Below are 26216 nucleotides of genomic sequence, written 5' to 3' on the forward strand. Positions count from 1 at the left end.
TATTTAAAAAGTAACCTTAGCCCACGATTCCCACAAGCATGCCGGTAATTTCAGTCCAAGTCTCTTGATATATATTTCCCATTATTTATGTGATATTTTTATTTTTCAAAATTCAAATTATGTGAATTTGACCAATATAATGGAAGATCTTTTGCTTTCATATGTATTTTGTATCAGAGTTTTTACTCCATCATAATCGGATTATTATAGGCTATAATTGATTGTAATAGCTTACATTTAGGAGCAATATAATATTAGGTGCTTTACTTTTATATAAACATTTTTTTAGCTTAAACGGAGTTTTATATAAACTTGTAGGCTACTGCAATGAAATACACAAGAAACATTTTTTGTTTCATTACCTTTTCTTTTTGTGATTTTACATTTTAAAATGTATTTTTCATTATATTAACATGAGAAGAATTAAAACTTACACTTCCTCCTTCTCATTTGATAGACATTCTTCCTTTTTTAGTCAGTTCGAAAAAGAATGATACATTTCTATAATTGAAAAGAACTTAATTTTAAAATTCTCTTTTACCCTTAATGAAATAATTTTTAGCCGCGCAAATGTCTATAGCTTATTTTAAACCACAAATTTCAAAAGTCTTCCAATGTTTAGTAAATCTCGTGCCTATTCAAACATCCCCATATACAATGGGACCGAGGGAGTAATACTTAATGCATAGTTTTTTAATATCTAAATTTTAAAATATTGAGTTGATCCAATTGCATTAGCTTCGAAAATTAGTGAAATTGACTGTTAATAAGCGAAAAACGACACGTAATTTGAGACCGAGAGAGTAGTACAAATATCTCTTTAAATGGAAACCAGAATACAAAATCAAAATACATGACACGTCTACTTAGTTCTCCTTAAAGAACTCCAAGCTTAGACAAATTAAATCCATCTACTTCTTCATTAGAAGGCTTCTAATATAATACTAGTCCACTAAACATAATACTCCCTCCGTCTCATATTACTTGCTCACTTTTCTTTTTACATGTCTTTTAAGAACTCATAAATAAAAATGTATTTTTACTACATTATCCTTATCTCTTTTCAATTAATTACTAATCAATATTGGTTACTTTAAAAAATAATTAATATTAAGAATAAAGTAGGAAAAACTTAATTAATTCTATCTTAATTCTATAAGTGAATAAATATTTTGGGACGAATATTTATAATATTGTGGACAACTATTATGGGATGAAGGGAGTAAGTTTCAACCACCGGCATTGCTATTATTAGCTTGACCGTGTTACCTTCTTTTCAGAAATTAAGCTCCGAACCTCCATCATACGCTAATTGGCGGCATACATAGGTGAGGGAAGCCATGTGCCTCATTAATGAGCTATCTTTATCACTTGCTTTAATTTTGGTTCGAAAAAGGGTTATATTTACCCTTTACTTTCAACTAAGGTTCATATATATTTCGTTATACTATATGAATATAAATACCCTACTGTTATACATTGGGCTCAAATATGCTCTCATCTATTAAGTATGCGGGTCCCAACCTTAATATAGACAGGTGTAGGGTTGAGTTACTTTGGAGGACCAGATCATTTTTGCCCAAATAACCCATAATCCAACCCAAATAAAGCTTCAACAATGGAGTAAGTTGCTGGAAATACTCGCCGGAGATCTTGACCGCAAAAGACAACCTGAGTAGCCTTTGCCCTCAACACCAATGTGAAGTTGAGCAGCAAAAACCAGACTCTGAAACTGTCACACCCCTACCAGGAGTATGACGGGCTCCGACCCGTAGGGCGGGAACCACCTGATTCATCCGTGACTTTGAACATTATAAACCATAACTCAAAGAATATCTGCACGCAGAAAAGGCCCAACATAGGAATATCCGCTCATTCAGCACATATGTACATATGCATACTGACAAGGTCGTCACAACATAATGTATTTCATAAAGTCGGCAAGGCTAACAGTAAAGTATCAAGAGCTCAAAATAAGGTCGACAAGGCCACCAATATATTATACAACAATATGAACCGGTGGAGCTATAAAACATCTAACTATACACACACGTCTACGAGCCTCTACATAGAATACAAATGATCATAAGGACAATACCAAATAGACTGCAGCTCCGAAGTAAGTGGAGTGCTCCTGAGAATCCGCTGATAGAACACCTACGGGTCTGATCCGTCTTCCTACCTACCTGCGGGCATGAGCGCAACGTCCACAAGAAGGGACGTCAGTATGAATAATGTACTGAGTATGTAAGGCATGAATAACAACATAATATAGACATGAAAGGTAACATGGAATAAACGAGATAACCTGTACATCTGGATGCCTCATAAGGCAGATGTCATGCATGCTTAGCCTTTTAAAAAAATATTTTTATACATATACATAGTACCATGCCCGGCCATTAAGGCTCGGTGTCATATATATAGTATCATGCCCGGACATTAAGGCTCGGTGTCATATATATAGTATCATGCCCGACCATTAAGGCTCGGTGTTATCATCATTAGCCCGCGTCCGGGCCTTCCGCGTTCGGGGCAATATCATAACATGCCCACTGCAGTGGTGTGCACATCTACGTGCCATGCCCGACCGACTATAGCGCGGCGCAATGTGAGAAAATACATACATATATATATATATATATATATATATATATATATATATATAAAGAATGCATGAGAGCAAAATAAGAGCTATAAATACATCGGAGTGACGTAAAGTCGGTAACCTCTGATTATATTATGGAATAATCATCATTGTTCTATCTCACCTTGAAGGAACAATTATTATAAGGCGAGATCAGCAACCATGAATAAAAATCAAGAAAATAACTCAACATTCTCATATTTACATTGAAATCATAAGCTTGGGACTTTTAAATATGAAATCATCATCATCGTCGTAATCATTATAGAAACATTCTCATCTTTAGAATCGTCATTAACATTGTAAAAACATGTCCGTTGTTATTGTCATAAAAGCTTATAGAATCATAATCTTGGACTCGAAAAATAGGGACATTTTGGAAAACATTTATGGATTATCAAGAAAGAAGTCATACCTTTGAATCGTGAACTCTAACTTTTGGAAGTAAGGAGGTTATGAAACATATGTAGGGAATTATAACATAGGAGTTTCTAGAAATAAGACCATCGTCATCATAAAACATATTTATCTTTAGCAGCATAAGAACTCTATGAATCATGAATCTCGATCTTTTGAGAATAAGAATGTTCTTGGAAGACAGTTATGGATTCACAGAAAGGGATCATTGGACATTTGGAAAACACATATTGGATTCATAAGAAAGGAATCATGCCTTTAGAAGAAAGAGGAATAGCCTTAACATACCTGGAAGATAATTTCTCGACTTCCAACTTACTTCTTGTCTTGCAATTCCCTTAAGATCATTCGTAGCCTCATAATCTACATATACGACCATCCATACTATTGTTAGGCTCATCGTCATACGCTCGTCTTAAACCCTTAATTAAAATCCATTTAGAATCTGCCGAAATTCGAGCAGCATCTCCCCTGTTTATATGCCTAGCTCGAAATCACAATCCAATAACCAACAACAACAACAACAACATTATCAACACCAATAGGCTCCATAAAACATTCCATACGATGTTTTCCAAGTTTCTCAACTATTCAACTTATTATACGACTATTTAATAACTTTATCTCCGTAAATAAACTAAAATTAATATTAATAAGGAGAAATTCATACCTTATTCTTGCTAGAGCAGCAATATCTTCAATGTTTACTTTGAATCCAAGCCAATTCCAATGCAAGACAAAATTATAATCGCGACTACACGTTGTCCGGACCTTGATTAATATGCCGTAACTTGAAATTTACTCAAAATCCTCATCTTTTATGTGATCTAAGAGCTCTTTTGCTTGCTGATTTTTCTGGAAATTTTTAGAAGATTATGATGGAGAAAATGGGGGTTTTAACCCTTTTATAGTGGCTAAAAGTCGGCAGCACTGTAGCAGTGCTGTTTCTGCTTTGTCAACCTAACTTGTAATGTCCATAATTCTCTATTCCGACGTCGTATCGATGAGCGGTTTATTGCGTTGAAAACTAGACTCGATGAACTTCATTTTAGGCTTTTGAAACACCTTAAAACTCCTCATATGCCTGGAGATATGCCCCTCCAAAGTTGACCCAAAATTCTGCCAACCTTTTTTTTAAATTTTCGACAAACTTATTTTCTTTGATTTGTTTGGTCTCAAAATCTTCCAAAACTCCCCTTACATGCTATTTGTCATTTATTATACTTGGTAATGGTCATGTTCTCGTGTTTCAAGATTGTCCTTCCCGATTACGACTTACGATATCGTAATTCATCTTTTATTCTATTGTTACGTACTTCCCATGACTTGTACCTTCCAAACTTCATGGACGTCTCCAATGCTCCATTTCAACGGTGAAGTACGTGATATGCTCATGCTCTGAAAGTGGGGGTGTAACAGAAACTCCATTAAATTGTCTTAAAATTGAGATTCAAAGATTTAAAATGGTTGATTGTAGGATTGGTTAGGGAGCAAAATCAACATTAATCCATTTTGTCTGAACATTTGAATTGGCCATTCGAAGTTCTTGAATTTGAGATTCGAGAACTTGCTGCGAAAATAGTAACGCTGTTGACTGTTGTTGAAATCACTTCAGTATATCATTTATTGGAGCAGAAAATCACAACTTGAAGACTGTTTGGAAAAAGAAATATCGAGGTTTCATGAAAACCTATATTGGACCTTGAGGTTGGAATTTTCAAATTTCAGAAGTACTCCCTCTGTTTCAAAAAAATTATCTTAATTTAACTTGATACGAAACTTAAGAAATAAAAAAAAACTTTTAAAACATGTGATTCAAAATAAATTTTAAATATTTATGTAGTTATAAACCATATTATAAAATTAAATTATTATTAAATATAAAAATGTGTTAACTTTTTTGAGACAAATTAATAAAGAAAGTAAAATAATCTTTTTGAAAAAGAGGGAGTACAATTTATAAGCTTCCGTTTGGCAGATTTTGGAAGTCTTTTTTCAAAATAAAATTGAAAACGTTGTTTGTCCGTGAAATTGGATCAGCTTTGAAAACAAAATAAAAAAGTTGTGCGGATTGCTCTTCAAAAGAGCTTGTTTTTAATTTTTGTCCCTTAAATTAATAGTCTTTAATTTTTATCATTCACTTAATACTTAATTTTTATCATTCACCTAATACCTCAGGGTTTTAAGTTGAAATCTCAACTTAGTTGAAAAAGGAAAAAGAAATTTAGACAAAAGTTTAAATTTGCAACGCATGCAAAACTCTATCTCAAATAGAATTTTAAAAGGAATGGAAACTATTGGAATTTTAAAAGCAGAATTTTGAATGGAAACTATTGGCAAAAAAAAAATTCTCCATTTATTACTTAAAATCGAAGAAGATATCACCATTACAAGTAACAACTATAGTAGTAGTTATTCATGGAAGAGAGACGAATTATTTAATCAAATGCTCTTACAATCAGCAGTTCTTAAAAGGGGTTTTTTTCATAAATATGCAAAAACCTTAACCACAATAAAAGTAAGCCGATTGAGTAGAGTAAGCAAAGCCCGGAAAAATCAAAAGAACGTCGATCCGTTTATCAACTGGGAGTAATACAACAGACTCTCTCCCGCTCAACTCAAGCAGCTTCCCTTCTTTAGGGAAACCTCAAAGGTTACATTCAACCATGGAAAATCTTGCCTATGATAAAATGACTCTAAAAGAAGAAAAAAGCAAAACTATACATGCAAATTCTACTATAGACCTTTCTTCAAATCAACGACGACAACGCTAACATTATCAGTACTATGCCTAGCCAAAGCCAACCTTGTCAAGAGTATTGACGCCTCAGTGCAAGCCTGGTCGGACGAGCTTCCCCTAGCAGCAGCCGTCGCAGTTACGTCATCTTCCGGGGACCCTACAGGAGACAATGGCCTCCCAGATCGCAAGCACATCCGAGCCACACCACATGCCGTCTCATTTGACACAACGTCCCATAGCCCATCACTCGCTAATATCAAGCACTCGTCGTCTCCTGTTCTTTCTGTTATGGTTACCTCCGGTTCGGATGTAACATATGGTTTTAAATAACTGTCACCTGAAAAATGATTCAAACAAATATAAGTTGTCTCGTTTTACATATAATAAGGCAAATCGGCTATCGATTAAACTAGTTAATTTATCTTCACTAACACTAAGATTGCGAAACAAGGGTCAAAATCACATCTAAACTAGATCATTTTTTTTTATTTTTCACGAGTTTCATACTGTTGCGGGTAGAATCAGGATTGTGAATGCCCATTTCCTTCCATTTTCTAGCTAAACTATCACCATTCATGTCATAAAACACACCTAACAATTCAATAGACAGTGATAATTCAGGTAGGAAAAGAAAACAAAGTTAAGGTATGAAACTCACGAAAAATTAATAATTTAGGTGTGTTTTTTACCATCAGACTCAATTTTAAAAGCCGTAAATGTATAAGAATATATTGAGAAATAGTAATATGCTTACCAATTGCTCGAGACATAGCCAAAACTCCGAGAACTCTTGGACCATCCCAATAGATAACACGACCACCAGCTTCTTCAATCCGATTGAGTTCATCGGGTCGATCAGGCTACAAACAAGACCAAAACACAAATTTAGAAAATCTATTTTACCAATCCAGCAATAGAAACACTACATGTTAGGAACAAATTTCACGCACACACCTTGTGATCAATAGACAGAGGAATTGCGACGCCGTTTCTACAGAGCACAGCGCGAGAATCACCACAATTGGACACGATGATTTTGTTTGGTGTTACCAAGGCCACAACAGCAGTGGATCCAACGGCATCACATTGCGGCGTTTGAAGTTCGCATCTACAATCAGCTCTCCGTGCACCTCCAGCTCCTTTTGAATATTCAACGACTTCTTTATCCATTTCTGTGAAACTACTCGTCATCATATCTTTCCATGTAGCTAATTCCCCTCCGCTTTCAACCTCGTTCTTCACTATCTCGTGCATTCTGTCTTTACATTTCATCGCCGCCTACACAAATAAATCATTCAACAAAATTAGCAAAACACCGCAATGGGAAAAATTGCATAAAAGAAGCGCATATATTTAGGGGTTGATTTCTCGTATGGTCAACAGGCGCAGAACTAAATTTCTAGGTCGGAGGAAAAAATATATTAAGTGAAACGAATCCTTATTCCTTAATTCAAGCCTCAACAAGTGCACCATTCAGTGCACTCTTAAGAGGGGTGCCACCCGTTAATATTATACCAATTTCAAAAATATGTACATAAGAGCATTTAATTTTGTAGAGAGACCATGGTTTGTCTAATCGCTTATAAGTTCGCCAATGTCAACTATGAGTTATTATCTCAAGAAATCATATTTCAATATTAGAAAGTAACTTTCTGAAATAATAATAATTAGTTGATCGACTATACGGAGAAATCAAGTCAGATATTTAGGTTTTATACTAATTACGTACATGAGAGCAGCCGTGGCCATCGTAGAGACCGAAGAAATGTAAGTTGCTTGACTTTTCATTTTTCTCCTGAAGAAATGAAGGGTAGATGGACACCACATCTTCCATATCTCTTCTCCTTCCACATACAGATGTCATCCCGAACTTCGGATAATCCGAAACCCCCTGACGTTCAATATTCGACGTTATTGAAGCAGATTCCGATAAATCCAAAGCGTTTGTTTCGGTTTCTTTGTTCTCTGCTACCTTCTTTCCATCACCCACCTCAATTTCAGTAATTCTCATGCACGGTAGCGATAGTGGCAGGGAAACAATCCTTTCCAGCTTGGATGACCGTTTATCATTCATATCATGGCTTTTTACGGAGAAAGTTTTCTCCAATTTCTGTCTCTTTCTTCCATTCTCCACTGCCATATCGCTGGCAACAAATCGAAACTGGTGAATTTCCATTCGTCGCCTTCTTGCACTTTCCGTGACCGGTTCGGTTGGATTTACAGTTTTCGTCTCACCAGAAATATACATCCCCGCTATAAAGGAAAAAAATTACTCACTCTTTGTGTTTTGCTTAATCGCTAAAAATTGTCGAATTTAATTAACAATAACAACTGATAAAAGAGAAAGGGGTATGAGAAATCTAAGGAACAAGTTGGAGAGAAGAAAGCTATAAAAATGAGGCTTTTGTAAGGATGGTAGAGGCGGCTTGCTCATGGGCAACTGCCCGTTACTGACCCGGGCAGACATTAAAACAGAGTATAGTTTTGGTGTCATATGTTGAACTCTGAAATGCAAAGTGGAGAGATCTTGTCCGTCCAAATGTATTCATAAATGCTCTTGTTCAGTTTAAATAAGGACCACGTGTAAGGAAGATTTTTGGTGGATGAAGTGGATCAATGACCTAACAACACGAATTTTGTGTAACGACCTTCTTTTTCTGACACGAGTCTTGGTACAACGTAGCCCACTGAACTCTTTGTTTTTTTAATCACGCTTGATTAATATATTGCTCGATTAAATGTATTGTTTTTTGAGAGAAAAAATGCTTTTCTAGGGAGATGTCACCCCGTGGCTGGATCATATAGAATAAGTAGGAGTTTGGTCATGAAAATCAAATATTTTTCATTTTATTTGATATTTTGGAGTTGAAGTTGAAGATAGAGTTATGTTTGTTTATAATTTTTGCAAAGGATATTTGTTTTTTTGAATGTATTGAAAGTAAAAAAGTGAGGGGCAAAAGTAAAACAAGCGAAAAATAAGTTTTGATTGTTTTCTAAATTTCAAATACAACTTTAAGTTGTATTTGGAATTTTTATGACCAAATATCATAAAGTGAAAAAAATAAAAAAAAATTTCGAAAAAACGTGAATAATTCTCCTGACAAACGGGCCCTAAGGTATTCACGTTTGCTTTGCGATCCTTCTCCTTCCACACATTTTCTATACAGTGGAATACTAGCAAACTAGGCTATTGTCAAACTCTCTCTTTTTTAATTTGGTAGTGTTAGTTTTTTTTTGGGTATATAATAATGTTAGATTTATGCATACAGACTGACAGAGCTTGTTGAATGCAAAAATATCTGTTTTCTCCTTCATCTCTCTTTATTCTAGTTCAGTAAAGTGCATCAATAGCGGTTGCATGTGTAACTACTCTTCATAATTGAGCTATTTTAGCTCAACTTTATAGTTATGCTAGGAATTACGAAATTATTTATGTAGTGAATTGTAATGTAGCTAGGATGGTAATACTCTAAATAATATTACAAATACTGTATCAGGAGTAAGAGCCCATTTGGATTGACTTATAAGTTGCCTATAAGCTGTTTTCAGTTTTTTTGAGTGTTTGGCTGGCCAGTTTAAAGTTATTTTGTGCTTAAAATAAGCCCAAAAAATTAATTGGGTTTGTTTGACTTAACTTATCTAAAGCAGCTTATAAGCCAAAAAAAAAGTTAGACTACACTAATTTTTTTTTTTTTTTTGGCTTAAAAGTTGTTTCCAGCTTATAAGCTGCTTTTTTTAAGCCCATCCAAACAGGTCATAATAATATATTCATTATTATGTAAAGATTGCCGAATTTAAGTGCATTTTGATCTTGAAATACTCTTATTCACGTAGATAAATGGGTGTGTTAGCTTTACAATTTGATGATATACCTTCTTGGATCTTCGTCTTAAACCAAACAAAATATGTTTTCTTGTCACATATTTTTGTAACAGAACAACTAACCTGTATTTTGTTAAAGGCTATGCATCCATCAAACTATACGACGGATCTGGTTATCTAACAGTTCCCTGAGACACTGCAATAAGAAAATAATACAAGATTTAAAACTCCTTACTCAAGAGATTAAAAATACCCCAGTAGGATTTCAACTCCACTAACAAGCAACTTCAAATTACAATCGATTGTAAGTTAGGAGTTAACTCTAATAACCCCTCACTCTTACAATACACCTTATTGTAACCTTCACACTTGACTACCTCTAACCAAGCAAACTAACTCTAGCCTAGTGTACCACTCAAAGACACCCTTTGAGAATTCAACATCGTGACTAACTTTAGCCACCCACACACTAATACACCTAGACTAACTTAAGCCTGGTGTACCACTCAAGAGCTTGTGAAAGCAACCTTGAGAATTTAGAACACCTACAACCGGCTTCCTTTTAGTGAAGAGTAGGTTTACAATTTATAGAACAAGAGAACAAAGACTCAATAACCTAAGGACTTAAAGCATCTTCAATTCTGGGATCTGGTCCTTCGTCTTGTTGAGGCTTTGTTTTTGAGGAACACCTTGATAGGTGGAGACTTGCACTTAGAATGGAGCAATTTTCTGATTTGTGCAAGAATACTTCTTCATTTGAGCATGGTGTTGTATATGTAGAGGGAAGGGGGCGAGAAGGTGACAACACATACTAGTCCTCTACTGCTGTATTGCTGCTACACTGTTGTACTGCTACAGTAGCAGCAGCTTTACAGCTGTAGAGTTGACTTTTCATCGCACCAGGGACCTGGTCTCTCATCTAGAGGAACCTGGTCCCTCATCTGTTCTTGAACGGGCTGCAAGCACTCTGCTGCTCTGCTGCTACACTGCTGCAAAGTCAGCCTATTTATAGTTGTATAGTTGACCAAAGTAATAGCTGGGAACCTGATTTCATCTGGTTCCTCTGAATCTGTATCTGGTCCTTCATATATGAACATATCCTGCTGGGAACCTGATCTCATTTGGTCCTTCTGAAAACATATCTGGTCCTTCATATATGAACATATCCTACAGCTTGTGTAGTAAGACTGATTGCATCTGTTTCTTCAAGGAGCATGTCAACACAGCAGCACATGAGATATCTGGTTCCTTAGGGTTTGTCAGATCATCAAATCATAAGGTATCATAACTCATCATATTTCATTAATGATAAGGAGGTATTTATACAAGGGCTTATACATTACAATTTCATAAATTACCCTTAACAAATACATTAACTAATACTACATAACTACTTATCACTCCCCCTCAAGTTGAACTGGTCGAAGGTTCAACTTGCGACGCAAATCACAAAAACGATTCTTCAAGAGAGGTTTGGTCAGAATATCAGCAAGCTGGTCATGAGAAGAAATATATTGAACTCGGAGTTCCTTCTTGTGCACAAAATCTCGAACAAAGTGAAAATCAATTTCCATATGTTTGGTGCGAGTGAAACACCAGGTTAGCTGTAAAAGAAGTCGCACTTAAGTTGTCACATCACAAGAGAGGTATTGAACTAGAAGAAAGACCAACTTCTTTTAGCAATAGACAAATCCATAGAAGCTAGAGAACGATATTTAACCTCCGTAGAGGAGCTCGACACAGACCATTGTTTGCATTAACACCAAGAAACAAGCGCCAAACCTAAGAAAATTGCAAAACCAGTAGTAGACTTCCGATCATCTATATTTCCTCCCCAATCAGCATCACAATATCCTTGTAACTAGAGAGAATTCTGATTTTGAAAAAGAATACCACGAGAGGAAGTGAATTTCAAATATCGCAATATGCGCTTAACTGCTGCCCAATGATTCTCTGTGGGACTATGCATGAACTAAGTGACTTTATTACCAGATAAGGAAATATTAGGTCTAGTGAAAGTAAGATATTGTAAACCCCTAACTATACTTCGATAAAGACCCCCAACTATACTTCGATAAGGACTATCATTAAGGAATTAAGTGTTGTCACATGCGTACAACTTATTACTCGGGCACATGGGAGTAAAAATATCATTGCAAGTTAACATGCTAGTCCGTTCCAAGAGATCATGGATGTACTTAGACTGGTGTAACAACAATCCATCAGATTGCCAAGTAGCTTCAATCCCAAAAAGTAGTCAAGCTTGCCCAAGTCACGCAAAGAGAAATGTTGTTTCAACTGTTGAAGCAATGAAGTAACTAGATTCATAGAGATAACCAAGACTATAATGTCATCGACATAGATCAAACAAAATAGTTTTTCAGTGTCTATGTTTCTATAAAAAAGTGAGGAATCTGTTTTGGAGCCTTGAAAACCAAGCTCACGTAGAGCATCAGTCAAATATTGATTCCAAACTTGAAGAGCCTGTTTAAGGCCATAAATAGACTTCTCTAACTTGCAGATAAAATTTGGGTGGTTAGGATTAAGAAAACCTGGTGGTTGAACCATGTATATATCCTCCTCCAGCTTACCATGCAAAAAGGCATTGGAGATTTCAAGTTGATTAATAATCCATCCTTGTGACACGGCAATAGAGAGCAATAGGAGAATAGTTGTAGGTTTGACAACGGGACCAAAGGTATTATCAAGTCAATGCTAGGGCATTGATGAAACCCCTTGGCAACTACTCTAGCCTTGATTCGTTCAATAGAGCCATTTGGATTTTTCTTTGTCTTGAAAACCCATTTACAACTAATTACATTTGAAGCAATAATCAGGCGGAGCCAACTTCCATGTACCATTTGCAATTAGTGCATTATATTCCGCCGACATAGCAGATCTCCATTCAGGAAATTTAATAGCCTGAGTATAACATATGGGCTTAAGAACGGGGCTAGAGCAGGTAGAGAAGGACTGAATACTTTTGGGCTTTAAATTTCCTGTTTGCACACGTGTAACCATTGGATGATTGCGAGTGGGTATCACCACATCTAATGAAATAGCACCAACAGAATTAGAGTCACCTGGAGGATAAGAAAGATCATCATCAATCAAAATACCAAGGCCTTGGACTTGTGTACTATGTGAGCCACTACCAAAGGAACTGGGAGAAGCTTATAATGAAGAATGGCCTGGAGAAGATGGTGGATGAGGCGCGGTGGATTCTTCGTTGACTGATTGTTGTTGTGGTGGCATTGGCGAAGGCATATGTATAGATGGAATGGTATGAGGAGTGGTGATAACAAGGGATGGGTTTGTGATCGACTTAGTAGAAGTAGCGCACACATCATCCACCGCTTGAAAGGGGAACACCTGTTCATCAGACAACACATGACGTGAGACAAAAAATTTATTAGCGACACGAACATACCATTTATAACCTTTGTGAGTTCGACTATAGCTAAGAAAGACACATGAAGTGGACCGAGGACTTAATTTATTTTGTGTATAAGGACGAAGCCAAGGGTAGCATAAACAACCAAAAACTCGTAGTTGATTGTAATCAGGCTTGTCACGAAACAAAATTTCATATGGACTTTTGTGATTTAACCAAGGGGTGGGCAGACGATTTTTAACAAAGACAGTTGTTTCAAAAGCATTTTTCCAAAACTTAGAAGGAACATGAGAATGAAAGAGAAGTGCACGACCTGTTTCGGTGACATGCCTATGCTTTCTTTCGGCGCACCCATTTTGTTCAGGAGTATATGGGCAGGAAACACGTTGTATTATCCCATGTGTGCGCAGATAGGAAGTCAAGGCTTGAAGCTCACTACCCCAATCTACTTGAAATTGTTTAATGGAGCAACCAAAAAATTTCTCGACCAATAGACGAAATTGATGAAAAATATCAACCACATCAGATTTATTCTTCATAAAATAAATCCACGAGTATTTGCTAAAGTGAAAAAAAAAAATAACATAATAGCGAAAACCATCATTTGAGATTTCGGGGGCTGGACCCCAAACATCAGAATAAATTAACTCCAAAGGACTACTAGCTATATATTCAGACACAGAAAAAGGCAACTTACGAATTTTGCTCGTTACACAAGCCTGACACAATGAACTATGACTACTAGCACTATCATAACCTAAACTATTACTAGATACTAAGCGATGAACTATTGAGGGAGAAGCGTGTCCAAGCCGAGCATGCCACGTGGTCAAATTTGCAGAGTATGACTGGATAGAAGACTACAACAGCGCCACTGGAAAGTGATATAGACCATCTTTATTCGGGCCTTCGAAGACTGGAGCCCTCGTTACCAAATCCTTCACAAGAAAATTGTCAGGAAATAATTCCATGGAAAAATTATTAGCCTTAACAAGGGAACTGACAGAAAGTAAATTTTGTGTAGCGTAGGAACACACAAAATATCATTTAAATCAAAAGAAGCACCTGGAACACGTAAAGAAGAAGAACCAACATGAGAGATCAGTATTTAGAACCGTTACCATGCACAACTTATTCAGGACCTTGATATTCAGAGTGAATAGCAAGGTTGTCAAGATTAGCAGTGAGATGGTGCGTGGTGCCACTATTCATAAGCCATGGTTAAGTAGATTGTGAAGAGGTGCTAGCAAGATTGGAGGATGGTCTAGTGACACCACGATTAGCATTCCCAGTATTTGGTGAAGGGAAAACACGAGACACATGTCCAAGGCCTCCACAATTATGAAAAGTGATGGTAGAAGTATCCAATGGTGCTGCTTGATTGGCTGAGCCATTCCATAGTGAGCCGTTAGTGCAATTGTCTTTCTTCCGTCAAAAGTAAGTCGTACAAGGTATCAAAAGATACATCATTTTGTGTGGCGTCAAGCGATCTTGTAAAAGGGCGATAGGACGCACCCAAGACACTTTTAACATATTCAACAAGATCATCATCATTAACAGGATGCTGTAAGGCTGCAAGTTGATCCGCTATACTCTTGGCTTTTTGGACATAATCAAATCCACGACGAATAGTATACAACTGATTTTTCAATTCACGAATCTTGACTTCGATGTCGTAGCATACGCCGAAGTCAATTTTCCCCAGGCCGCACGAGCCGTCTCGACGCCTACTATTTGTGGTAAAACACTCTCTGAAACAGAGGTCACAATACAACTTAAAACCATTTGATCGTGTTGTACCCAATTATAATATGCAGGATTCAATTGATTTTCACCAAGAAGTTTTTCCAGAGTTGGTTCAGAGCCATCAAGATGATTCTCTTATCCACAACCACGAATCATTGGCATAAATTGTGTTCGCCAGAGTAAGAAGTTCGTTGAAGTCAATTTGATTGGGAGTTGGTGGGTGGGGTTAAACGCTAGCGATGGAAATGGTAATGCTGAAGCAGCAGACACAATGAAATCAGTGGTGGCAGCGTTGGTGGTGGCTGAAGTTCCTGACATAGTTACGACTGGTAGGTTTTTTTTTCTTTTGCTCTGGCTCGGATACCATGTAACAGAGCTACTAACATGTATCTCATTGATCATAAGGAGGTATTTATACAAGGGCTAATACATATACAATTACATAAATAACCCTTAACAAATACGTTAACTAATACTACATAAACACTTATCAATTTTATCCATAAACAATCAAATAGTGTATTAATCATGTGCCAAAAAATATATACGAGCATTACATCGACATTATATATATTACGTTATTACTAAAAAGGTGAGCTCACTGATTACACTTAAGGGTATAAAGTAAATTTTACATTACCCTCTTAACTTTTAGGTTTATAAAATAATACCCCCTTTACCTTTGAATGGAATAATGTACTCCTTAACGTTACATTAACGGTTGAAAATGAAGAAATTAATCATTGCATACCCTTTAAAATGTCAAGTTTGACCCTCAACTAATATAAATCAGAACACCTAGTCTTTCAGCAATACTATTGTGTAGAATAGAAAAAAATTCACATGTGTGTCTTTTCGATTATTACTCCAATTAAAAGCGAGTACATCCATAATAAAAGATGGTGGGACAACTTGATTTGTTGATTTTTTAACTAGAGGAACATACACTATTGAAAACCTTTCATTAGCGTCTTACAATAATAAACAAGAGAATCACAATAAGAATTATTTGAAATGTTCTCTTCAAGCTTGATGAACTAGTTGCTTATCTGTCTCAATCACTACACGACTATTAGCAAAGCCACTCTGCAACCAGTTGAGAGCTTCTGAACGCTTATAATCTCTACAACTAATAGGCTAGGTACTTTATATAAAATTCTTACTTGCCCGCCAATGAAATCTCATGTAGTAGTGCTTATTAGCATTCCCACCCCGTCAGACCACTGTGAATATCAAAGCTAGCATCTGTGTTACATTCAATTTCATTCTCATTCGGTTTTTGAAATCTAGTAACCTGATTTTTAGTGGATGAAACACCTATGATGATAACGCCTTTGCCACCGGAGTTCTTCATAAAAGTGTTGTGCCTCAAAAGAATTACATTTGGCGCTAGCTGTTTACTATTCCAAAATAAGTTATTTTGTGCATTCATAATTCCCAAACCATAAAAGTAGCCTTCTCAACTTTACCTTTGTCAAAGTTCTGACGTAGGTCCTCAATCCATTCACCAAGAGTAAATTTCCTTATAGCTAGCTAAACTTAGTTTGTTGCTAAAATTGTTTAGGAGTAGTGCATTCCCCCAAGTAATGAGTTTCTTCGGGGTGAAGACGATGTGGGCGTTCCACCTTGAGAGTTACTTTCTTTTTCACCAATTTGTTTGTTTTACTTTTCTTTTTAATCCATTTGAAAAAAATGTCTCTTTCCTTTTTTGCCAATTATTTAATTCTAAGTTTTCATATGACATGTTTAAGACACAAGATTAAAGGGTATTTTGGTGCATTCTACATATTTTTAATTTAAAGCCATAAAATAAAAAATCTTCTCTACTTTCTTAAACTCCGTGTCAAATTAAAACTAGACAACACAAATTGAAATAAAGAGAGTGCTATAGGTGATTTTTAAAATCAGGATATCTTTATAAAATTATGTGTATTTAAAAATTTATAATAACATGTAATCACAAACATTTGAAATATGCATATTCGATTTATTAATGTGGTGTCATAAAATATTTCAATACTTCTTTAAGAATTATGATTTGTTCATTTCGTAAATTATAAGAGTTGCAGAAATTTTGATAGTTTCACAAATTGTAGGATTTTTTTATTTATGAGAAAAAATAAAAAATTTAAATTTCATGTTGAAAAAGAATTTATAAATTCTACTCTATCCTGATTTTTAATCATAATTTAAAATATTTTCAAACGGGACCTTAAAAAGAGTGAGCCCACTTTATTTGCATGGCTGGCCGGTGAAGTGTAGAAGTGTGTACGTAACAAAAGGGGTGAAATAGACACAGTGTGGGAACAATGCATGAATCGAAGGTCGAAGTTTGGTCATCAAAGGAGATACGTGTCTCTCTGTATCATGGAGTTGAAGCCGCAACGACCGCTCATCTTGCAATGCAACACAACGCGTTGGGTTACACCGGGACACTTGTTGAAACTTGAAATAAAATATGCCTGCCCTCACCTCACCTCATTTTTGGAAATGACAAACAGTTTAATCCCAGGAGATGCATCTTCCCAATACCTCGTTAAACTAGGGGTGAGCATTCGTTTTTTCGGTTCGATTTTATCAAACTTCAATTTGGCTATTTTAGGTTCAGTTTTTTGAAGGTGGACACCAAATACCGAACCAAACTAGTTCTGTTCGGTTCTTTCGGTTTCGATTTTTAAAGTTCGGTTTGGTTCGGTTTCGGTTTTTTCAATTCGGTTTTTTAATATAATATTAGAAGCGATTCCGTTGACACTAATTCATATTCTCAAAAGCAATAAAACATAAAACTGATAAATTGAAATCAAAATCAAACAAACAGGATACACAAGAACAGAAAACTATAATCATGACATAAGATTACTAGGTGTTAAATACATACCGTAAGAATAATTAAGAAAACACATAAAGGACATACATTAATCCTAAAGAGACATCCTAGTTACCCTTCTTTGTTAAGGATATTTGATTTTTTCAATTGAAGTGGAAAATTAGGGATATAAATGCAAAAAAAGACTTATTACAATTGTTTTTTTTTTTTGCTTTAAACTTAATGGGCCTAGACTATTTTAAATTTTTTTGGGTAATGTATTAAATTTCGGTGCGCGTTCGATTTTTTGGTTCGGTTTTATCAAACTTCGGTTCAACTATTTCGGTTTCGGTTTTTTGACGATGGACACCAAACACTGAACCAAACTAGTTTGGTTCGGTTTGTTGAAGTTTTGGTTCGGTTCAGTTTTTCGATTTTCGGTATTTATGCCCAGCCCTACGTTAAACCACTCTTCTCCCCTCCATATATTGCATTCATTAAAGTGACTCACTCTTTTGAGCTTCGTTCAATTTTTTTCTTTTCTTCATGCTACTCCGAGTTTATTTTTATTTACCCGATGTACAAAAATATTATAAAATTATATATAATTACAAATAAATAAGAGAAGTGTCATAAAATTAAGCTAAAAGAGTAACAGTATTAAAGGATGAAAACAATAGATATAGAGACAAGAGCTGAGAACTTTCTTATTCATTCAAGTGTGTTCAAGTGTTGTTCAATTATGTCAGTACATAAATAACATATCCCTATTTATACTACCACATAGAGGGTATTCAAAAGGTGGCCATAAACATGGCAATAACTATGAAGGTTATGGGGGAAGATCAATAAATATTTACATAATGAGATAGGAGGTGGGAGATTTAATAGCTACATCATGGAGAAGAGTAGTGGGAGTTAATTCTTTGGGAGTTGGACATCCACCATAATATTTCAATATTTCATAACACTCCCCCTTGTATGTCCATATAGATAATGTGCCTCGTTAAAACCTTACCACGAAAAATCCTAGTGAAGGAAAAAGAGTACACATATCTAGTAATACGCATTGCTAGCTATCTCTTTAAAAACCTTGCCAGGAAAACCAGTGGGACAAATCCTCGGCTAAGGGAAAAAGAGTACAGTGTGTATTATACTCCTCCTGATTAAAATATCACTTAACTCCTGGAGATGACGCATCCAAATCTTGTATATTAACTTCTCATATGTGGTGGTTGGTAACGCTTTAGTGAACATATTCGTCAAATTATCAATCAATTGTATTTGTTATTGAAGATCATGTCTGGAAAAGGACTTTAACAAAATGTGTTGTATTCTGTTTCCTTTGTTATATCCTTCTTTCAATTGAGCTATGAAATCTTCACACAATATTATTGAAATCTTCATTTGCAAATAAACATCATACTATTGCAAAATGTGCTGAATTGTTGATCTCAGCAAGATACATTCCTGACTTTCTTTGTAAGTAGCTATGTCCTTGGCGGGACTTGAATGAGTATCAATAATTGGCTGCCATATAGAATGTCATAATGTGGCAGTATCCTTACATGTAAATCGATAACTCGCTTGAAGAACAAACTTCATGTAATAATAAAAATAATGCCCTGTATTTTACATATCCAACAAACCTTTGATAATGTTTGTTAGGATAAATAAATCCATATCAATAATTTCTTTTTTTTAGAATATAATTGATCATGATTCAGTATACCCATCATTTTCATGAGGTCTAATAATATTTATTATATCTAGCGACATAACAACCATCGAGGTACTCGATGGAATCGCACCTATAAAAAGATTTGCTGAAGCTTTATTTTTGTAATCCATATATGCTTTAGACCATTTAAATCCCTACGGATTTTCTTTCATTGTCTATATAGCCATATTGGAAACAATTAATTATACGCATTCAAAATTTTCACGTATTGTCAGACTGATAAGAAACCCTATTGCATCCATCACAGGAGAATACATATATCTCCATACAATAATGTCAGGACTTTTGCAAAAAACGTTTATGCCACAAGGCACAAGTCGTACTTTATATTTACGGGTTTTATTTCTCATTTTACTTTTCGCACAAGAACCCATTTGTACCACACTGACATTATACCTTGAGGTCCTTGGACTATAAGTCCAAAACATCACTTTTCCAAGTGAAACAATATACTTGAGCTGCATATTTTATTTGACCACTGATTATATCTGTCCACATTCTTTGACATATTTGAATTCAAGATCTCACCACCATTTATAATTTTGAGCACTACCTTATTTCAAAGATACCGTAGACAGTCATTTGATATCAATTCAAATGCGACATAAATTATCGAGATCTCTTTATTTTTCATCATTTTCAGGTACCTGAACCTAACCAAAGGTTGTATGAAATATTATGCCGTGGTGCTATTTTAAAGCACTTGCCTCATTAGTATGACCATCTTGATCATTTGCTCATCTCCTTCCTGAAGGAGTTTTATCTTTAGAACCGATTGGTCTATCGCCATAAACTCTGTCCATCAAGGACTTTAATTATAATTGAAATTGGAGCATTTGCTGAATTATCTTTCAAACGAGGATCATACTAGCAATAGTTCATTACATATACCTTATTTTTCAGCCGCTTACCATCCCCCCCCCCCCCCCCCCAATGTTAGGAAATCTAACATTTACCTCCCAACCTTATTTAGGGACCCATCTTTGTGCATTGTGGTCGAGCAATTAAATCATATACCGCACATTCAAATTTCTAGACGGGAATTACTTGTTTCCTTACCCTAAACCAACCTCGAGGAGATAATCATAACTTGTTGCTTGATGCTTACAATTGCTGCTACATATTAAATAACCTATCTCAAGTCAAATTTCCTTTTGGGAGATTTGTTCTCATAACCAATTGTTTAGTTATAATTGGAGGCATACAATTTCTACTAAACCAACTTGGATACAAACCAGTATATCAACATAATTTTCATCGTTTGGAACTGTGCTCTTAATTTAATAATTTGAGCAAACAATCTTGCGATAACCAAATCACAAATTGATACCAAATGCACATGTGACCATAACATAGATGCACCTATTAACACCGTATGATATTAAATCGGTCCACATGGCAGGATACTGGCCCATATATATCACCTTTTATATGTTCCAAAAATTTGGGATACAATCCCTGCTACATCTCGGAAATTTCGAGTCGTGTGAATCATGAGTAGACTAGCGCGAACCTAAAGTGAACATGAGACCCTTATGAGATTAAGGAGAGTATTTGATAACTTTAAGTGAGTACCTTAAGACTTTGAAGTCATAGATATATATATGGAACTAAGTTTGATGAAGGAAGTGAAATGTAAGTCACACTCGAAAAGGTTTTTCGCTATAATTGAGCTAGTATTTATTTAGTAATGTTTTGAGGGGCTGATATTGGCCCTATTGTATGGTTAATGAAGTGCTATGCAAGTTCCAATAAGGTTTCATAAGGATTGGAAGTCAAACGAATCGAAAGGAGCAACTTTTCGGAAGAAGGCACTTTGATGGACCATTTGACGGACCGTATAATATTTGACGGTCCGTCAAATGGTGGAGCACCACCGTATAATGGTCACAGTGAGATATGTTGGGGTGGCCATTTTTACAGTGCACTTTGACGGACCGTAGGAATTTTGACGGTCCGTCAAAGTGGTCGCAGGATTGCCGTCGGGTTTTTAAGTGATGCTTTATATATTTATTTTTCCTCATTTGAGTTCATTATTTCCCCAAAATTAGATCCAAGAACTCTCTAGAACTCCCCAAAACCCTCTCTTCAACTCCATAAACTAATCCAAGCCAAAATCCAAGGGAGATTGAAGATTAAGAGGAAAGAATCAAGATATCCATGTGTTAGAAGTCTTGCTAGGGTTAGGAGACTTCAAGAATTCTTTGGATATTGAAGGGTTTTCATATAAGTTGATAGCTTTCTCCAAAGCTCATTCTTATGAGATAAAAGGTTAGTTTTCATGCTTTTACATGTTATCAAGAATGTTTAGTTGTTGAACAACTTAGGTAGAAGGAGAAAGTAGAAGATGAGTTCTAAGTGTAGTTTTTATGATGTTTTTGAGTAGTAAGCCAACTTGAGTTATGATTCTTAGTATGATATTGATATAATCTTGCTATAGAAGGTAACTATGATGATGAGAAAGCGTTCTATGAAAAATGTGCAAAGGGTTGGTGTGAAGTTATTAGTGTAAGTTGAATGTGAGAATGAATATGGAAGACTTAATGGAATATAACTACGTGATTATGATATTGTAGATGTTATTATGGTTATTGGGAGTTGTTTCGTAATATGGTCGAAGTCGATGAAATAGGGGAAATACTGCCCAATTTTCGTTAACTCATTAATTGTTCTATTTTGGATTTAAGAGTATCTTTAAGGCTTAACCAAGGTATGAATCCTTTTAAATGTAGATTTTCCAAGCTTCGACGGTGAACATTAAGTAGTTAAGAAGATAACGAGGTATGTAAGACTAACCCTTCTTTCATTAAGGCATGGTCCCATTGCTAAATACCTTCATATGAGTTCTATAGTGTCTTCCAAATGACTTCATTCCTAGAATCTCTAAGGCTCGCGATCCTTGATAAATCTCATGATACCATTGGTCCCATACTATGATAGTTGATTCTCTAAAGAAGGATATAATGAAAATGATGATGACGATGATAGTTTTGAGAACGTGTATGTGCTTCAACATGCATATATATATATATATATATATAAAAAGTATGACTACTAAGAACACCGAGCTTATATGGCCGGGTATGATATCTATCGCGCGCACACCACTGCAGTTGGGTACGGATAACACTGAGCCTTGGTAGGGCCACGTACGTATAACACCGAACCTTATCATGGACGGGTATGTAAGATACCAAACCTCTATGGTCGGGTATGATACTACTACAAGTATGAATGTATGAAATGGAAGGTTCCCATTAGAAAGGGGATTAGTACATATGATGAACAACGCTAGAGGTATAAATGGCTTCATTATCTCGTGACCTCTCTATCTTATGTTATTTCTTACGTTTCTATTATGATGTTAATCATACTCAGTACATTATTCGTACTGATGTCTTTTGGCTTGTGGACGATGTGCCATGCCCATAGGTAGACAGGGAGATAGACTTGACCCACAGACTTCTTGTTCAGAGACTGCATAGAGGAGCTCCATTGATTCGGAGCTGCAGCTTGTGGGTATTATTCTTTTGTGTACATACATATGGGCATGGCGGGGTCCTGTCCCGCCTATATGATGTTACATACTCTTCTTAGAGGCTCGTAGACAGTTGTGTATAGTTAGATGTCTTGCAGCCTTGTCGGCTCATATTTTGTATATTATTTTGTTAGCCGCATGGGCATTATTATTGATGATGACATATATACATGTCGTTGCCCGATGTGAGTAATATTGTGGATGTATAGAAATAATAAGTAGGCCATATGGCTTACCTAGTTGGGACTATGAATGTACAATAAGAGGTACCCAGGTAGGTTAGCACCGACAGCCCGTCATGGCCCTCTGGTTGGGTTGTGACAAAAGTGGTATCAGAGCAGTTCTGTCCTAGGGTGTGTCTTTGAGCCGTGTCCAGTAGAGTCTTGTTTATGGGTATGTTGCATGCCACACTTATAAACAGGAGGCTGCAGGTATTTTAGGAATGAATGACCTTATTTCTTCATAAGATCATGCGATGGAGACATGATATAAGGATTTCTCTTTCTCTAACCGTGTATTATGTATTTCAGAAATGCCTGTAAGGAGAAAAGCTATGGCAGCCCAAAAGAGCAAGGCAGTGGCAGAAAGCGGGCTGAAAGGGTACCGCCAATGGATATAGAGGAAGGTGAGTCCCAGAATGCAGCTCAATCTTAGTCCTCCCACTCAGTGCCTATTTCTGAGGAGCATGAGGGAGCCTCCGCCCCAGCTCCAGCACCCTCAGCTCCTCAATTGGACGCTTCAGGCCAAGATGTGAAAGTGGCCATTCATTTACTTACTTAGTTGGTTGTTGCTCAGACTCAGCGGCAGGGTACAGGGAAAGGTGATAGGGCTGTTAGTGCAAGGGCCCGTGATTTTATTAGCTTGAACCCTCCAAAATTCTTTGAGTCAAAGCCGGATGAGTATCCTCAAAACATTATTGATGGGATGTTGAGGACACTTCGGTTAATGCATGCTTCAGACATTGAATCAGTAGAGTTAGCATCCTATAGACTCCGGGATGTCACGATTTATTGGTATACTCTTTAGATGGCTTCACGGGGAGTTAATGCACCTCCCCCGATATGGCAAGAATTTGTGAATGCCTTTCTCCGATATTACTTAACTTCAGAGGTTTGGCGGGCTAGAGCCGAGAAGTTCTTGAATCTTAGGCAAGGAAGTATGAGTGCCTTAGAGTATAGTCTCTGCTTCAATTCTTTGGCTAGGTATGCTCCGGCCATGGTAGCGGATATGGGTGACCGAGTGTACCAATTTGTGAGAGTCCTATGGCCACATTTAATGGATAGGTGCTTGACTGCGTTCCTTTAGGACAACATGGATATTTCACGCATTCAAGCCCATGCCCAGAATTTAGAGAAAAGCCAGCAACAGCAAAGAGGTGAGCGTGAGCATGACAGAGGGTATAGCAAGAGGGCTAGATCTTCGGGTCCGACGAGTGAGTTTAGAGGCAGGCAAACACAACAGTTTTCTAGGCATTCAGGCCATTCTATGACTAGTGCGCCTCCATGGTTTACAAGACAGAGATTTGATAGATCTATTTATTCTGGGCCGAGTTAGAGTTTCAGGGCTTCAGGTTTTCAGTTCAGAGGCGATTCGGGTCAAGCAAGGCCACCCGTGCCATAATGTTCCCAGTGTGGGAAGTTGCATTGGGGCCAGTGTAAACTAGGTTTAGAGTTTTTCTATGCATGCGGTCGTCCAGGCCATATCATGCGTGATTACCCCTCAATTAGTGGTAGGGGTAGAGTCTGGCCTTCAGGACCGGCAGCAGGGTCTTCATCATTGATACGCCCTCTGGGGCAAGGTTAACAGGCGCCGTTCAGCCATGGTAGAGGTAGAGGGAGAGCTTCCAGTTCTAGTGGTCCTCAACACCGTATTTATCCTTTGGCTGGACGCCAGGATCTTGAGTCTTTCCCCGATGTCGTCATAGGTATATTATCGGTATTTTCTTATGATTTATACACTTTGATAGATCCGGGCTCCACGTTGCCATATGTTACTCCATATATTGCGGGTCGGTTTGGGGTCAAACCGGAGCCGATTAAACCTTTTGAGGTATCTACACTCGTTGGTGAACCGGTAATAGCTAGTCGAGTATATAGAAATTGTGTAGTTTTGATTTGTGACCATCGTACTATGGTTGATTTACATGAATTAAAAATGGTGGACTTTGATGTTATCATGGGCATGGATTGGTTGTGTTACACCTCGGAAAATTCCCCGTTGATGCACAGTGAATAGACTAATGAAGGGCATGAAGTATACGGTATTTCAATAAGTGAGAAATGAAATTTGATGACCCTAATTAAGATTTCAAAGACATTCGAGGTAAGAGGAGGAAGTTTGCCAAGAGAAGGCAAGGCATACGATAGGTATCGGAAAGGATTTACGAGTAACAAGTTAATGATGATTTAATAGTGTCTTGGAGCAGAATTATAACGTCCCTTAGATCGTTAATGAGGTGTTAAATAAGTATCAAGAAGGTTCCATAAGGATTGGAGATCAAACGAAGTGACGAGAATAAGATTAGAGAAAAGATGGGTTACACGGCCAATTATACGGTCCGTATAATGTTATACGGTCCGTATAATGGTCCGCAAAATCGTCACAGTGAAGGTCCCTCACTGATGGGATTATACGGTCACTTATACGGACCGTATAAAATTATACGATCACTTATACGGACCATATAATGTGCTGTATAATGGTCACAGAAGCAAGATGTTGAAGGGGCGATTTCACGGTCACTTATACGGGCCGTATAAGTTTATACGGACCGTATAAGTGTCAGTATAATTTCCCGACGGATCAGATTTCTAAATTATTAAAAAGGGACCAAGTTCATTATTTCATTTCATTTTTCACCCAACACTTCGAGAACTCTCTAGAACCCTCTCCATTCTTCATCCATAAGAACTCAAGAGAAATTTATGATCAACTTCATCAAACTAAGAAAACCAAGTGTAAGAAACTCATTAAAAATCATCCAAGTCAAGAAATTTCATTGGAGATGAGCTAGGGTTTTGGCTCAAGTGAAGTATTTAAACCCAAGGCTTATTCCTACACCATCTAAGGTAAGTTTTATGGTATTTCCATGTTTTTTAAGGTATTGAGAAGTTGAACCACTTGGATTGTACAAGGATATAGAAATGGGTCATGAATGTGGGAATAATGTCATTTTTGAATAGTAGCTTGGATTGAGTAATGATTCTTGATATATTATGATTATAATCATGTTATAAATGATATTGAGAACATGGGATAAATATTGTATATGAGCGAATGTAATAGTGTGCTATGACCATGGATATGGATGACTCGAAGTGAATTGTGGAATATGGATAATGTAGGTGAATAAAGACCATTGTTAT

The 26216-nt window shown here is 36.5% G+C and overlaps 1 protein-coding gene across 1 annotated transcript; it reads right to left on the reverse strand.

Moving 5' to 3' along the window:
- Positions 1-5529: 5529 nt before the first annotated feature.
- LOC132637782 (protein phosphatase 2C 37-like) lies at positions 5530-8268 on the reverse strand. The gene is made up of 4 exons (XM_060354820.1): positions 7534-8268; positions 6759-7082; positions 6559-6664; positions 5530-6141 (listed from the first exon to the last, which is right to left on the reverse strand). The coding sequence occupies exons 1-4, from the start codon at positions 8050-8052 to the stop codon at positions 5801-5803; spliced, it is 1290 nt and encodes a 429-aa protein (XP_060210803.1). The 5' UTR covers positions 8053-8268; the 3' UTR covers positions 5530-5800.
- Between the last annotated feature and the right edge of the window lie 17948 nt (positions 8269-26216).

The sequence above is a fragment of the Lycium barbarum genome, chromosome 1 (assembly GCF_019175385.1).
Source record: "Lycium barbarum isolate Lr01 chromosome 1, ASM1917538v2, whole genome shotgun sequence".
Lineage (NCBI taxonomy): Eukaryota > Viridiplantae > Streptophyta > Magnoliopsida > Solanales > Solanaceae > Lycium > Lycium barbarum.

Excerpts from the sequence above, each read along its gene's own strand:
- LOC132637782 (XM_060354820.1), bottom strand. The coding sequence starts at position 8,052 with ATGTATATTTCTGGTGAGACGAAAACTGTAAATCCAACCGAACCGGTC. Across the intron at positions 7,083-7,533 it reads ATGGCCACGGCTGCTCTCAT|GCGGCGATGAAATGTAAAGA; the intron begins GTACGTAATTAG and ends TTATTTGTGTAG. Across the intron at positions 6,665-6,758 it reads CTCTGTCTATTGATCACAAG|CCTGATCGACCCGATGAACT; the intron begins GTGTGTGCGTGA and ends TCTTGTTTGTAG.